Source organism: Cavia porcellus, unplaced genomic scaffold (assembly GCF_034190915.1).
Source record: "Cavia porcellus strain 051 isolate PalLab524CR breed Dunkin Hartley unplaced genomic scaffold, mCavPor4.1 scaffold_10, whole genome shotgun sequence".
NCBI classification, from domain to species: domain Eukaryota; kingdom Metazoa; phylum Chordata; class Mammalia; order Rodentia; family Caviidae; genus Cavia; species Cavia porcellus.
In genome coordinates this window covers 38,954,018-38,969,894 of record NW_026947493.1, presented here as the reverse complement: position 1 = coordinate 38,969,894, position 15,877 = coordinate 38,954,018, and the positions used below count along the sequence as shown (strand labels likewise).

Below are 15,877 nucleotides of genomic sequence, written 5' to 3'. Positions count from 1 at the left end.
TAAGTAAACAGCAAAATGCTTTACTCATAAAATGAAAGTAAGGCAGGGTTACTTTTAACATCAAAACTGATATTGACAATTGCAACATATTACTGGGATCTGATGATGGAAGTAAGCAAAATTACTATGCTAAAGCAAATTCAAGGGTCTAATAAGACAAGTGAGGTCAATATATATGCAGTTCTGCTTACTAGTGTTCCCTGAGTAAGTTGCTTAACATTCGTAACCTCTAACCTTGATTGCAAAACTACAGATGCTTAATACATATTTCAAAGGGTGCTCAGGAAGACCAAAACATGTGAAGTGCTTGTCATAGAGGGCTTTCCCACCAATTCATGGCTTTCGTTCTCCTCCCCTGCTGAGAGAGAATCAGTAATAAAGCTAAGAACATGGTTGGAATTTTCTTGGCATAATATTCTAAAAGGGACAATCAAATAAGCAAAAATATGAATTGTTTATCTTGTAAATCTTTCCCTTTGAAGATTCTGAAAGCCTTAAAGCTACCTTACTCTGGATACATGGTTTAAAAAGAGGGTGAAGGAGACAAAGAAATGATACCACACAGAGAGAGAGAGATAGAGTGAAAGAGAGAGACAGAGACAGAGACAGACAAACACAGAGACAACCGATAACAGGTTGATCATGGTTGGACTCCACTGAACCCTGTGGAATGATAAGAATTAGATGGAAACATGGATAAATATGGATGGACTGGCAATTACATTCCTTGTTTTCTAGAAGCTCTTTTGCCTCATAGAGAATACTTAAATATGAGCAAATTATAAAACAAGATCCAAACACAGGCCATAGAGTGGAAATGCATGGAAGGATGTGTGCATGAAGGACTGAGGAAATGTTGACAGGCCCAGAGCAAAAGCTGCAGTTAAGGCCATGGCAGCAACAGGCTGGAGAGGCAGGTAGGATCAGAGGGTTCATAAACTGAAGAGTACAACTTCGGAATACCTTCAAGCCCCACCTCCTATCCCAATTATCCTGCACTTCTACTGCCATTCTGGAACCTCTAGAGTATCCTAGATCCTGTACTCCCCTTCTCCCTGTTTCAACAGAGCTTCTGGAGAGCACAGACTCAGTAATTTGTATTCTTTTCTGGTTATTCAGTCCTACTTCAGTGTACTGTTCAGGCTTCACGACTGAAGGGAAACTGCTCCTATTGAACTACTGGCTCAGTCCTGCTTTGGGCACAGAATCCCCCTCAGCCCTTTCTCCCCTGGGAGCTCATGCTTGCTCATATCACAAGCAGATCTCAGTGCCCAAGCACTTCCGCAGCACACTTCACCCTGTCACCTTGCTAAGGCCTGAGTCCCCATTAGACATCACAGGTACAGTGTAAAATTAGTAACATCTACGATAGCTTCAATTTAATATTTCTGTGGTCATTATTTGCTAAAGGCTCAGCTAGGTTCATTAGGTTGCAAAGTGAGTACCCAGGAAGGTGGCAATGTCTCTGCCCATCTGACAACTTTACACTGAACACAATGCCAAATGCATACTAGACACTAAAATAATATATTTTGAATGAATAAATCCATAAAAAGATGGAGTGAAGATAGGAAAGCAATAAGGAAGAAGAAGAAGAAGGGGAAAGGAAAGATTTGTGAGACATACATGAGATATATTAGGCAAGAGTATTCTTTATATCTTATTTTGGTAAGGAGCCAGGATAAAGCTTTCAGCTGTGATTTAGGAAAGTTCACTGGAAGGGAGAGAGACTGAATGCAAGCAGGACACCCATACATAGGAGAATAAAGGCAAAAGCCTTCACTAAGGCAGCAGACATAAGAACAGTGTAGGGTAATAGAGGTTAAAAGCAATAGGACTACATACAGTCTCTCGGGTGGACCTTCGGCCTCATCTAAACAAGACACTGGTTTCATAGCCATTGGGATTTTGGGCTTTAGCATAACACCAACAGCATAAAATAATAATTTTGAAGAATAAAAGATCTCTATATTCATAGTTACAAGGTAGAACATATTTATAATCCAGTAACAATTCTAGCATTATGCATGATATTAAACCACCTCACGCTGGAAGTCTAACTGTATGAAACATCTTTCTGGTAGATGATACAGTGGTTTGGCAGAAGCTATTTCTGACAGAAGGATAGAAAAGTGGAAAATGTTTGTTCCTATAGCAAGTTGAGGGACAACAAACTTTTGGCACCACATTAAGGCTGAAATTGTCTGTTATCCTTGTGACACAGTGAAAGAAGTCAAAATTTTAAAACTGAGATTTAAAGTAGAGCCCTGCTGCATGTTTAGAAAAAAAAATTGTACTTGCATGTTTTTCAAGAGTTGATTAAGTACAGAGCTGCCATTTTTACACACTAGCCATTTCTTTTATTATTATGACAGTGTCACTGCATTGAAAAAATCATGACTTTACTGAATACTACATGTTTGATTCTCACTTGGTGAGTATTTTAGTGTATATATGTTTATTATTATTTATATTATTATTATTTCTTATAATTTTCCTACACAAGTAGCCTATAATATCCCCATCTCTCTCTCTCTCTCTCTCTCTCTCTCTGGATCCTCACACTGAGTTACATCCCCAGCAGTTTATTTATTTATTTATTATAATTTTTGAGACAAGGGCTTCCTAAATTTCTAAGTTTCCAGACTTGAACTTGTGCTATTCCTGCCTCTATTTGACAGAATACTAGGTCTACAAACTGCTTTGTTTTTATATAAAACACAATTTATGAATTATTTTTCACTAGACTTCAATAAATTATACTACAATGGAATATGTGCTGACCATGCTTGGTATAGTTTTAAATATGGCTTTATGATTCAAATTTCTCTTAACAATATGGAGAAACATAAAGTAGCAAACTACCTGAATTATATTAGGGATCTGTGCTAAATATCCTTCAGTACATGTAATGATTTCAATTATTAAAATTAAATTATACCTGTTTCACGTTAACTTTTTGATACTGGTGATTAAAACCAGGGTTTTATGAAGAATTTAGTATTATTTATATGGAAGAGATGATAAAAAATAAGACTTACCACCATGATGTATCGAGGTCGGTACTGAATAGTTCCAAACAAGCCCAATATGACCACTATTATATGAAGAAAATTCCCAAGAATTGGTGCCCATTGGAAGCCAAGAAAGTCAAAAATCTGCCTTTCCAGTGCTGATATCTGCAACCAAGCAAAGAAAGGTCATCAGCAACTAACATTATAGCATTATAACATTATAAGTATTATTGTACCATGTTAATCCATATAGCTGGATAAATCTGAATATACAATTTCAATCATGCTTATTACAGGAAGCATTGTTACTACATTGTTATTTTATTTTGTTGCCGTGATGAGGATCAAAACTAGAGTCAATCTGAATGAATATTCTACTACTGAACAATATTCCAACTCTTCTTCCTAGAATTATAGTATCTATTTCAGATGTTGTTTCTCTCAGAAAATACACTAAAATGATATGTAGTATTATTACTTCAAAAATCGATTATATGCCTATCTGGAGAGTCAGAGATATATTCTTTAAGTCATTGTTGCATATAAAATTCAGAAAAATATGACTTGAATTTATTAAAGTGATTGGCTTGGAACAAGCTATCTAGAACAATAACCAATAAAATTTAGTTTGTCATATGACAAGTAGTATCATTTCAGAAACAAAAAGAATGAAAAAAACTGGTACTTCTGTTTTCTGTGTGAAATTTGTACTATATTTGCACCTTTTCCCTTTTATTAGGATACTGATAGTTATAATGACTAAATACATTTAGAAAATGAAGCTTACTTTACTTTGGATTCAAGAGTTTGAGATAAAAATAGAGTTTAATAGTCCCATTAAACTGTTTTACTGCGATTAGGTAAAAAAAATTCTGCTTTGAATAGCTAAACAAAAATTATGTATTCATAGCAAATTTAAACATACCTAGTTTATCATCTTTGCAACATATATAATTTTATTTTCAAACAATTCTACAATGTGTCAAATTATACACCATTTATGGTTAAACAGTTGAATTTCAGGTGATCCAATGAATATCAACAGTGTCATTACAATGTACAAAATTTTACAGTTCTACCTTCTGTGGTTGGACAATAATCTTACACATTGCAATCATTTTTCTAGATTTTCTTTGGTAAGATAGTAGTTCCAATGGAGTGAATGGGTGATTAGCTGCATTGATGGCAAAAAACCTGCAGCTTTCAAATGGAGATGGCACCCTAGATATTTTTCTAGTTATGAAGCAGGTGCATGCCTGAATACCTTTAATTTCTTTGAACATAAAGAAATGATCTCTATCTAATAAGTTCAGTTTTCCTTGATTAAGATTTGCCTTTAGCAAGCTGTGCAGAAAAAGAGACAAGAACTGATGTCTGAAGATCCACACTCATTTCTTCAGTATTTCCTGATCCTGAAGTATTTTGTTACAAGCTTTACCATCCATAAATGCAGAGAAACAGACTAATCAGAATAGTGAAAGAGGAGGCACTGTATTTTTAATCTCATGTTTGTCCCTTCATCTGACTGTAATTAGTTCCCAGGATCTTTCCTCAGAAAAATGTAACATTTTATTTATTGGTCCATCAGTGATATAAATATGCACAGTTTTTAATATCCAAACAGGATGAATGGGCTCAGGAAAAAAAAATCAACCCTGAAGAGCAGCCACAGACAATTTATTCTGAAACAGCAATCCTACTTTAAAGCTGTCATGCATCACAAAAACCTATAAAGTGAACTTTTCAAACAGAGAAAACCCTATTTCTTTTTCTGTCAGAAACTGCACAGAGTTAGCGTTTATGATATTAAAGATAACTCATAATGAAAGAGAGCCTAAATTAATGGAACTTATTAGATAATATGCCTTCTTTATTCAAGATCCTCTGGGTCCTTATTTATTAATGTTCATCTGCCAAAAACTTAAAACTAAAATCTAACAAAAACTTAAAAGCTGTCTTTGAGGTGGACTGAAATAAGAGCACAAATAAAAGATTATAAAAATGATCATATCAAAATAAGGCAAAGAAGAGCTGCAACAAATAAACAAGCCATAAAATTTGACTTGAGAACTGCATTTTAAAAAGCCAGCTAAAAGTAATAATAAAAAGCCTTTTCAAAAATGAAACACAGGGGCTGGAGATTTAGCTCAGTGGCATAAGCATCTGCCTTGCAAGCGCGTGGTCGTGAGTTCCATCCCTGGTACCAGTAAAAAAAAAAAAAAAACAAACAAACAAAAAAAAAAAAACACTACTTTATTGGGCAAAATACCCAACACCAATAACTCAAAGGAAGAAGAAGTTTACTTTTCTTCACACTCTCATTTCATGGTTGGTTGGCTCCAAGGCAGGAACACCCTGTCTGAAGGCGGTGTTGGAAGAAATCTCTCTCATGGTTACTGGGAAGCAGAAAGCAGGAGGATAGCCTAAGAAGAAGGAACCAGGAACCAGATAGAATTCTCAGGGTCATAACTTCATGCCTTGTTTCCTCCAACTAAGCTTTGCCCTCTGTGGTAGATTAACTAAGGCTCAACTTGTAAGACGCAGCTGAACTGAATCAGCGTAGTGCTGGATAGGGATGGCACACCTGAGGACTGTTGCCAAAAGCATAAAAAGGAGAACTGGAGAGGAAGATGGGTGCTATTGATTCTCCTGGAGAAATTTATCGTGCTGTTTTTCCTCATGAACTCAGCTGGTTTCAACCTTTGGAAGAGTTTGGGTCCTCATTGTCGCTGTAGATGGCTATCTCCAGTAGAGCTCCAGTCCTTACCTTGAGCTTTGTTTCCCGGCTTTAATGAAGACTCTTCAGACTGCTGACACAGATCCTTCATTCCACTAGTGGAGACTTTCTAGCTTCTACTGCTGACCTTTGGGACTTCCTAGTGCAGATTCTTAAATCAGTCTTGCATGACTAGCCTCCCGCGAGATTAGCACAGGACATTTCTGTGGGCTTCAGGCCCTCAGCTGGATTCTTTGGGTCTCTAGTATTTGGACAGAGCTCTTGTGCTCTCCTGCATTTGATTTTTTGCGTGAATATTATTAAATAGTCCTATAAATTGTGTGTTCCTTCAGGGATACGTGGTGGCATCATGTGAGCAGAAAACATCTTGGACAGTGTTCCTTTTATATTATTTCTGATTGCAGCCCATATAACCTCTCTCATAGGCTGGGTCTGCTTGTTGCTGGAGTCTTCTTGGCAAATGTTCCATGTTTCTGGCATCCCCAGTTTTGTGGGTTCTCCCTTGCAGCTTTGGTTCCATTCACAGCTTTATGTGATGTGCTACTAGGAGCTCCTGGCAGGAATCCTAATAACTATATCATACATTACTTGCACCCACAGGCCTTCTTTTGATAACTAGGTAGAAACCTCCATCCTCTGTGACTTTACGTAACTCTTGCAATCTGTAACCTGTAAAGCCAGCATCATGTGACTGATGCTGAAATCTACTGTCAGTGGGTGCAATTGTCAGGCCCCTTTGACCACTGGCTGTGGAAGCCTCTGATGACTGACTACGGTGAAATGAATCCTAAGGAAACAATTCCCTAGGAAGCCCTTTCCAAGCAAGATATCCAGGGTTCTGTCTCTCTTCTCAAATGAAAGGGTTATGCTTTTTCATTCTTGAGCATGTAATGGGTTTCTGAGATGCCTTTGAAGCATCTTTCTTTTGGTACCAGTTCAAAATACTGTTTAATGACATCAATCTCTTTAGTAACCACATCTTCCTTGGGTCCAGTTAAACACACGCATCTTTTCTGGAAAGACTGAAAAATTTTTAAGTCTTTCAGTTCTACTTTTACTCCCAATTCTCAGTGTAATTTTTACTAAAAACAGCCCAGCAATATCTATGCAAATATCTGAACACTGGGCGATGTTGGAATTTCCTGTCAGATGAACTAGTACACTGTCTTTTAACTCAGAATCAGAGATTTTATGGTATGGACAAAATATTGACATCTTTACCAGATATCAAATGAATGGCCTCTACTCTAATTCCCAATACAGTTCTCATTCCAAACTGAAATTTTTATTTTCCACATTATTTTCAACATTCTGTTCTTCTGAGCGCAGACCCAAATCACACATCAAGCTCTGCTTACAGCATCCAAGATCTTCTCTAGTCCAGTTCAATTTTTTCTGGTATGGTTGAAGTCTAAAATGTTCCTCCAAGGTCATGTGTTTAAAGATTGGGCTTTTGGAAAGTGGTCATATCAGGAGGACATTATGAGTGTGTTAGTCCACTGATGAGTTCATAGCTGGCTGTGCTGTTAGAAGGCAGGGCTTGGTTAGAGGTGGATCACTGAGAGTAAAACCTGAAAGAATGTATTCTTGTACCATCTTCTCTTTTCCTCTGCTTCCTGGTTACTGGAAGGTGAGAATCTTTTCCTTTGTTACACCCCTGACCCATGCTCTTTCTGCCTTGGACACAGCCAATGTGCACTTTTGACATCATGAACCAAAATAAACTTCTACTTCTTTAAATTGTGTCATGCATTTTGTCACAGTGATAGAAATATGACCAATACATTTTCACAGCTACTTGTATAAGCCAGTTCCAAATACTTCTAAATAACCTGGTCAGATATAGAATCACCACCATTTATCCAGTACCAATTTCTGTATTTGTTAGCTTTCCATTTCCTTGGACAAAATACATAGCACTTTATAACTGAAAAGAGAAGTTTATTTTGGTTTATAGTTTCAATCCTTGTGATCCACAGCCAGCTGATTTTGAGCTGCTCAAATCTGGCATTTGAGAAGCATATATCAAGAGAAGAGGCCTGATAAGAAGGGGCAAAGATGAGATATCATCTACAAAGTAGATGTCATCATGAGCTGCTTCCTCAAATTAGGCCCCATCTAGAAACCAACTCAACTATGAATTTGTTAATGTATTAATCCCAGTGAGGTTCATGCTCTTATCCAATCACTGCTTCAGGAATTTCTTAATCTATCAAGTTGACAATCAGGTTTCACTGGATTAGTTATTTTATTATTTACTAATACTATTATCTAATTCCTATCTTATGCTACTGAATCATTAAGTTAACAAATATTTTCTCTGTGAATATCATAATTTCTACTGACACTACTTCAACTCTAGAGTGTATTATTAATAATTATTTAATTATCCCAGTTACCCAAATGAAACTGAATGATAGAAAGCTTTTCTATTAACTCAGAAATATTACTATCAAAATAGTTCCAAGCACAGGGATGGTGGAGCCCCTCGCACTGACTGCTAGTGAACACTGTATGCGTCTCTTCCTATCTTAGTGATCAGGGATGTCAAACAGAGAAGTGGACATTGGCCATGTTAGGAATATTTATAAAATGGAAATGAAAAATCAGAGCTTGTTTGTTGGCTGATTTTGAGAACCTGTTACATGTTTACCTGCACGTTATTTAAGACGCTCCCTATGATATAGTGGTTGCAACTCAAAGAGCAGAGCTAGGAAGTCACTGCATTGGTAGAGTAGTGCTAACAGAAATCTACTAGGTAAGAACAGAAGGATGGGAAACTTGGAGAGGATACCTGTAGAGATACCATAGCAGAAAGCAGAATAAATAAGACATTTCAAGGATTTGGGATTTAAATAGAATTTGAGAAATCAAGAACACATAACAATAATAAGATCCCTAGGTGAGTAGAACCAACTAGCCACTAGTTTGAAATAAAACAGAAAATACTGACCTTAATAATAGTGAAATCATTTGCAAATGAAAACTAAGGAAGTCAGAGCTATAAAGTATATGATGAAAAAGAATGTTTCTTTGTCTAATGAGTTAAAAAAAATAAAGGTATTCACAATACTAATATAATGCAGTAAAATACAGTAGGGATACACAAATCATCTTGCATAATTGTTCACAATAATTATTCCTGACTATGAAAATTAATTTACATTTAATTAATGATTCAGTGAAATGAATAGTCAGATAAAATTTAAAATGATGTAATGTGCTATCTCTTTTTCCCATTGTTGGATCTTCTGATCACATTTTCTGGTCTCAAAAGATAACAGTACATGTAATTGAATGGGCAAGTCTTACTCTTATAATTCAATAATGAAAGGGTAAATGTCAAGAAAACAACAAAAAAATCTCAGAAAATAGGTATATATTGTGTTGCAAATCTCTCTTTTGAAGAAATAAGGAACTCTGAGAATAATACCAAGGAAATTTCCCTGTGAAGAGATGAATATATGTTATATTGCAAATGCAAAAAATTATAAAGTTTGCTAAACTGGAAAAATCCATGGGAATAGTACCTGTAAATAACAGATTTACTCAGAAAATGTCTTTGCATGTTTGTGCAACTGACTCAACCTATAAACTGGCAAAATGCCAGCTATTTCGACAACTTCTCCATATTTCAGGGAGTAAGATGATACTGGAGAGAAATGCTTTTGAGCTTGTAATGGTACAGATACAATAATATATAATTTTTCAGTATTTATTGATGTAATTTGTAATAAATAATTATTATTCTATTGAATATAAGAAGACATGAACAACAAGCTAATTAACATTAGAGCTGGGACATACATCGCTGTGTTCTGACTATACCACTCTGAAATCGTGCAAAAAGTACATTGTTTCATGAGGCAAGCTCTAAAATTAACTTATCAAAGGAGGTAGAAATTACCTAGGACTCATGGCAGTGTCTCATGATTAGATGAAAAGATATCTTTTGCTAGATCTTTTAGATCTTTTTTCCCACTTCACTCATTTTTAGGTGAGCCAGTCCCCCCTCCATCACTCAGTAGAGGCAAGCTGTGTGTTTCAGAAACTTGCCAGCTGTGTTGCTCTTTGTCAGATTCTTTATCCAAAGTAGACAATAATATCTTTGATTTACTGATAACTAATCTTGAGATGGAGATGTACCCTGAATTAAACTAGTGTGAGGTTTGGTATATAGTTTGGTATATAGTTTCTTAGAACATAGAGATAGTAATAAGAAACTATTATGCTACACTTGCTACTGATGTATTGGCATCTATATCCTTCATGTCACACTAGCTTTTATTGCCTCTATTTTAGAAGAGTAAAATGAGCATCAGGGCACTGAGTTGAGTCCTCAGTTTTTCACGCTTCTGCTTTCCTCATCCATCTCTTTCTCCGTCATGCAGAGACCCTTATGATTATACTTGGGTTTTTTGTTGTTGTTGTTGTTAATTCAGAGTACATCTCCATCTCAAGATTAGTTAGATACTTAATTCCTTATGGGATTTTAATTCTCTTTTGCCATGTTGAGTAACATATTCATTCATATATTTTGACAGCTGAGACTTGGACATCTTTAGAAGCCAACATTCTACCACATAGTTTTAGTTTTTGTATCTGCTATGTTTAGGTTTCTCCAGGTCATGGCATTCAGACTTGCAGTGAGGATGTGTCTATACCTAAGCCTAAGAAAAACCCAGATCTTTCCCTCACCTTCTCTTACACCTAGAATACCATTTCTGGGGTATACTGTTGATTTCAGCTCTGTGTTCTTACCAGTCACGTTCTGAAGTAATAGGACTCTTTTCAAGTCATCCTATGCACAATGTTAGGTTTCTTTTCATGAAAATTCACTGAAATATCATTATAATTCAAAATTTGTGATATAGGTATTAAGGGTTTGTTATAAACCTGATCTCCACAGAAGTATTAACAAAATTTTGATCACCGTGGCATAAAAGAAAGAAAAATGATATTTTAACAATATGTGCTAGATAATACAATAGTTCTTCAGTCTCTGTATCTTTAATGGTTCTAGGAACACTGTGGTTGCTAAGTGTGTGAAATTTCAAGTCCCTTATATAAAACTGCACAGTGCCTGGATATAACCTATACAGTTCATTTCAGTGACGCTGTATCATTCCTAAGTTACTTACCATACCTAAAGTTATGTAAATGCTAAATGAGAGTTGTCATACTCTATTTTTCAGTGATTGAAAAGTTGATGCATGTTCAGTAAAACACAGTATTTTTTCATAAGGAGATGGCTGAATCTATGAATGGGAAGCCCAGGATGAAGAAGAGCCAGTTATATTTCATAATACACAGATCACCCTGTGTCAAGAGAAAAATGATATATATGTTTGCCTAGAGGAAGTCATTTTTATGTCAATAATGAGGAAGATCATTTGTGTTTTGACTAATGATATCTATTGATCAATAGCAACACTTATCATTTACATAGCAATTTATTTTCAAACAACATTACTGACATTGACCAATTCAAAATACTCTGCCTTAAGTGTGTTTGCAGTTGTGTCTTCATCTTCTAATCTGTTTCACTAGTGCTCAGGTCTTTTGTTTTGCCAGAATCATGCTGATTTTATTATAGTAAGTCTCTAGTATAATTTCAAGTCAGGGATTTTGATGCCTCCTGTCTTGCCTTTGTTTCCCAGGATTACCTTTTTTATTGTAGAACTCTTCTGGTTCCAGATGAATTTTAGGAATGTTTTTATTATTTCTATGAGGTATACTGATGGTATTTTTGTCTGGACTGTACAATAGCACCCAAAAATGAATTTTGTAGGAATCAATGTAACAAAACATGTAAAAATGTAAACATTGAAAATGGAGATTGAAGAGGATATGAGAAAACACAAGGACGGCCTTTTCTTAAGATAGGAAGAACCAGCATTATGAAAGTGGCTATACTCTCAAAATCATTACATGAATTCTAATCAAAATACCATTAGCATTCCTCACAGATGTAGAGAAAAACATTTCTGAAATTCAGCTAGAAACCAAAGAAACCTAGAATAGCAAAGGTAATCCTAGGCAGCAAAGGGAAGTCAGGAGGCATCACAGTCCCTGACTTGAAATTATACTACTGAACTACTGTGATAAAATTAGCATGGTACTGGCAAAAAGTAGATCTGAAATCAATGGAAGAGATTAACAGATGGAGACACAACTCCAAACACACTCAACTATCTAATCTTTGAGAAAGAGGCCAAACATGTCCAGTAGAAGAAAGAAAGCCTTTTTAATAAATGGTACTGGAAAAATTGACTTTCTACATGCCAAAGAATAAAACTAGACACATGTCCATCACCATGCATTAAACTAAAGTAAAAATAGATCAAAGATCTAAATAATAAAACAGAAGTACTAGATTTACTGGAAGAAAATGTAAGTAAAAATCTGGAAGACATAGGGTAGGCAGAGAGTTCATGAACAAAACCCAAACTTCATGGGAAGTACATCAAAGATTCAGCAACTAGGATATCATCTTAATAAAATTTTTGCACATCAAAAGAAATCACTAACAAAGTGAAAATACTACACACAGAATGGGAAAAAATTTATCCAACTGTCTCTTAGACAAAGAGTTTTATCTAGAACTTAAAAAGAATTGAAAAAATATATACATCCTCCAAATTCAAAGACTCAACTCAAAAATGGGTATCTGAGAATAATACACATTTTTCAGATGAAGAAATACAAATGGTAAGTGAATACATGAGAAAATATTCAACATCATTGATCTTTTGAGTTATGTAAAATAAAAAATAAAGATTACATCTCACTCGAAAAGAATGGCTACCATCAAGAAATCAACCAGTAACAAATTCTGGAGGGGCTGTGAGGGTAAAGTAACCTTTCTGCCTTGTTGGTGGGAGTGTAGAACATACAGTCACTGTGGAAATCAGTGTGTAGAGTCCTCAAAACACTAGGAGTAGAGATTCCATTACACTCAGATATTCCTCTTTTGGGTATCTTACCAGGAGAATTAAAAACATCATACCACCGAAATATATGTGCACCCATGTTTATAGTAGCATAATTTGCAATAGCTAAACCTTGGAAACAACCCAAATGTCTATCAACTGATGAACAGATTAAAAAAATATAGTATTTTTAGACAATGGAGTACTTCTCAGTCATAAAGAAAGAAAAACTTGAGACTTGTATAACTAAATGGATGCAATTTGAGACCATACTTATAAGTGAAATACATCAGATTTGCATGTTATAAACATATTTTTTCCCTTGTGTGAGAAATTGAAAGATTAACTAAGGTCTAAAGTATAGAGTAAATATTGTGAAATGGGAAGAAGTTTTTCAAAAAAGGAACTTGGATGGGTAAAAGGGGAGTGACAGTAGGAAAAAGGGAAAACGTCAAGTCAGTTATACTGTAGAATCCCTCAGATCACTAAAAGGGAAGAAGTGTGCTAATATTCAATGGAGAAATTTGTTTGTCCATGTCTTGTACTCTGAACAACTACTTTTGAAAATAATGAAATTTAATGTACTATAGTTATTCTTCTATCATTTGTTATACCATTTTTTCCATAAAACGAAAAAAGAGAGTCTGACTTTTTAAAAATGAATCAATATATTTTGTGATGCCAGGCATAAAAAAATTACAAGGCAATGACTGATTTTAGAAAGTGAAATAAATTCATATATTATATAGCGTAATATATAATTAAAGTAATATGTGAAAAGTTTGAGAACTAAATATATTTTTAAAAACTCTGATGTCCAATATTGTAATGTAATAATTTATTTTTTTCTAGATTTAGTTTATGAACTGAAAAACATACATTTTTTTCTTTTATTTATTCTTTCATTTATTTAACATACACCATTTCACACTCGCTATAAAGTAGGGTCTGAAGATACAATGGTGAATGGCAGAATTCTTGGCCTGGAGAAGCTAGTTTATACTCTAGTAAGGTAGAAAGACATAGATCAAATAACTCTAATAATATATTTTATATACTATGGTATAGGAGTGTGTAAGGAATTAAAGACACATAAAAAGTAGTATTTTAAACTACTATGATTCCAAAGCCAAAAAAGGATCCAACTAAGAAAGAGAATTACAGGCCATTCCCTGAGGATGTAAAAACCCTCAATAAGATACTGGCAAACAGAATGTAGCAAATCGTGATCAAGATTGTATACCATGATCAAGTGAGATTCTTCCCAGGGATGAAGGGTTGGTTCAACATACATAAATCCATAAGTGCAGTATATCATATTAACAGAGTAAAAATCATGTCAGCATCTCAATAGATGCAGAAAAAGCTTTTGACAAAGTCCAGTACGCATTCATGATAAAAATGCTGCAGAAAATTGTGATAGGCAGTCTTTATGTCAATCTGATAAAATCCAACTATGACAAAACAACAGCCGACATCATACTAAATGGAAAAAAAAGTTGAAAGCTTTCACCCTAAAAATCATGAACAAGACAAGGATGTACACTATCTCTGGAAACTTTAGCTGGAAGAATGAGACAGTAGAAAGAAATAAAAGACATAAAGATAGGGAAAAAAGAAGTCAAATTATCATTATTTGCAGATGACATGATACTGTAATTAAATGACCCCCAAAGACTCCACCCAAAGACTTTTAGAATAATAAGCAAATTTAGTAATATACCTGGTTATAAAGTCAACATTCAAAAATCAACAGCCTTCTTGTATTCAAATAAAAAACTAAATGAGAGAGAAATCAGGGAAACAATACTTTCTACAATAACATCCAAAAAATGAAATATCAAAAGATATAAAAGACCTCTACACTGAAAACTATAGTACTCTGAAAAGGGAAATTGATGAGGATATTACCAAACGGAGAGATATTCCATGCTCTTGGGTAGGAAGAACCAATATAGAGAAAATAGCTGTACCTTAAAAACTGTTATACAGATTCAATGCAATTTTAATCAAAATTCCAATAGCATATCTTACAGAATTAAAGAAAACAATCCTAAAATTCATTTGAAATCAGAAGAGACATAGAATAGTGAAGGTGATCCTGGGCAACAAAGACAATACAGGAAGCATTACAATCCCTGACTTGAAATTATACTATAAATCTACTGTGATTTTTTAAAAAAGTGTAACACTTCCAAAAAAAGAAAAAAAAGAGACCTGAAGAGCAGTGGAATAGATTAGAAGAAGTAGAGATAGCTGTAGACACACTAAGCTACCTTATCTTTGCCAAAGGTGCCAAACACATTCACTGGAAGAGAAATAGTCTCTTTAAAAAATGACGTTGGAAAAACTGGCTTTCCACATGTCAAAGATTAAAACTGGACCCATATCATTCACCATGTACCTAGCAAAAATCAGAATGGATTAAAGATCTTAATATTAAAACAGAATTATTAAATATGATGGAAGATAGAGTAGGTACGACTCTTAAAGACATTAGTGTAGGCAGACTTCATGAATAAAACCAAGACTGCACAGGACTTACACCACAAAGAATCAACAACTAGGCTCTCATCCTACTGAAAAGCTTTTGCATAGCAAGAGAAACCACCCCCAGAGTGAAGAGACAACCCACTATATGGGAGAAAATGTTTGCCAGCTGTTCCTCAGATAAAGGATTATTATCGAGAACATATATAAAGAATTTTTTAAAAATCAGTTCTCCTAGATTTAAAGACCCAATCCAAAAATGGGCATCTGAGATGAACACACACTTCTCAGATGAAGTACAAATAGCAAATTAATATGAGAAAAAATGTTTAACACCACTGGCCATTTGAGGGATACAAATTAAAATAACACTAAAATGTCATTTCATCCCAGAAAGAATGATTAATATTAAGAAATCAACCAATAACACATGCTGGAGAGGCTATGGGGAAAAATTGTTGGTGGCAATGCAGACTGATGCAACCACTGTGGAAATCAGTGTGGAGATTCCTCAAAAAAATAGGATTGGAGGTCCCATCTGACCCAGCTATTTCCCTTGTGGGTATCTTCCCTAAAGCATTAAAAGCATCATACCACAGTGATATATGTGAACCCATGTTTAAAACACCAGCACAGTTTACATTATACAGATCTTGGAAACAACCTAAATGCCCACTGATTAAGGAATGTATAAAAAATGTGGT

At 34.9% G+C, this 15,877-nt stretch overlaps 1 protein-coding gene across 6 annotated transcripts in view; it reads right to left on the bottom strand.

Moving 5' to 3' along the window:
• The window catches only part of Nkain3 (sodium/potassium transporting ATPase interacting 3), a 614,497-nt gene that overhangs the window by 325,031 nt on the left and 273,589 nt on the right, over positions 1–15,877 (bottom strand). For all 6 annotated transcript variants that reach the window (XM_063257371.1, XM_063257372.1, XM_063257368.1 and 3 more), the window contains one exon: positions 3,042–3,179. In XM_063257371.1, the coding sequence (XP_063113441.1) occupies positions 3,042–3,179 (138 nt within the window). The remainder of the gene's footprint in view (positions 1–3,041; positions 3,180–15,877) is intronic.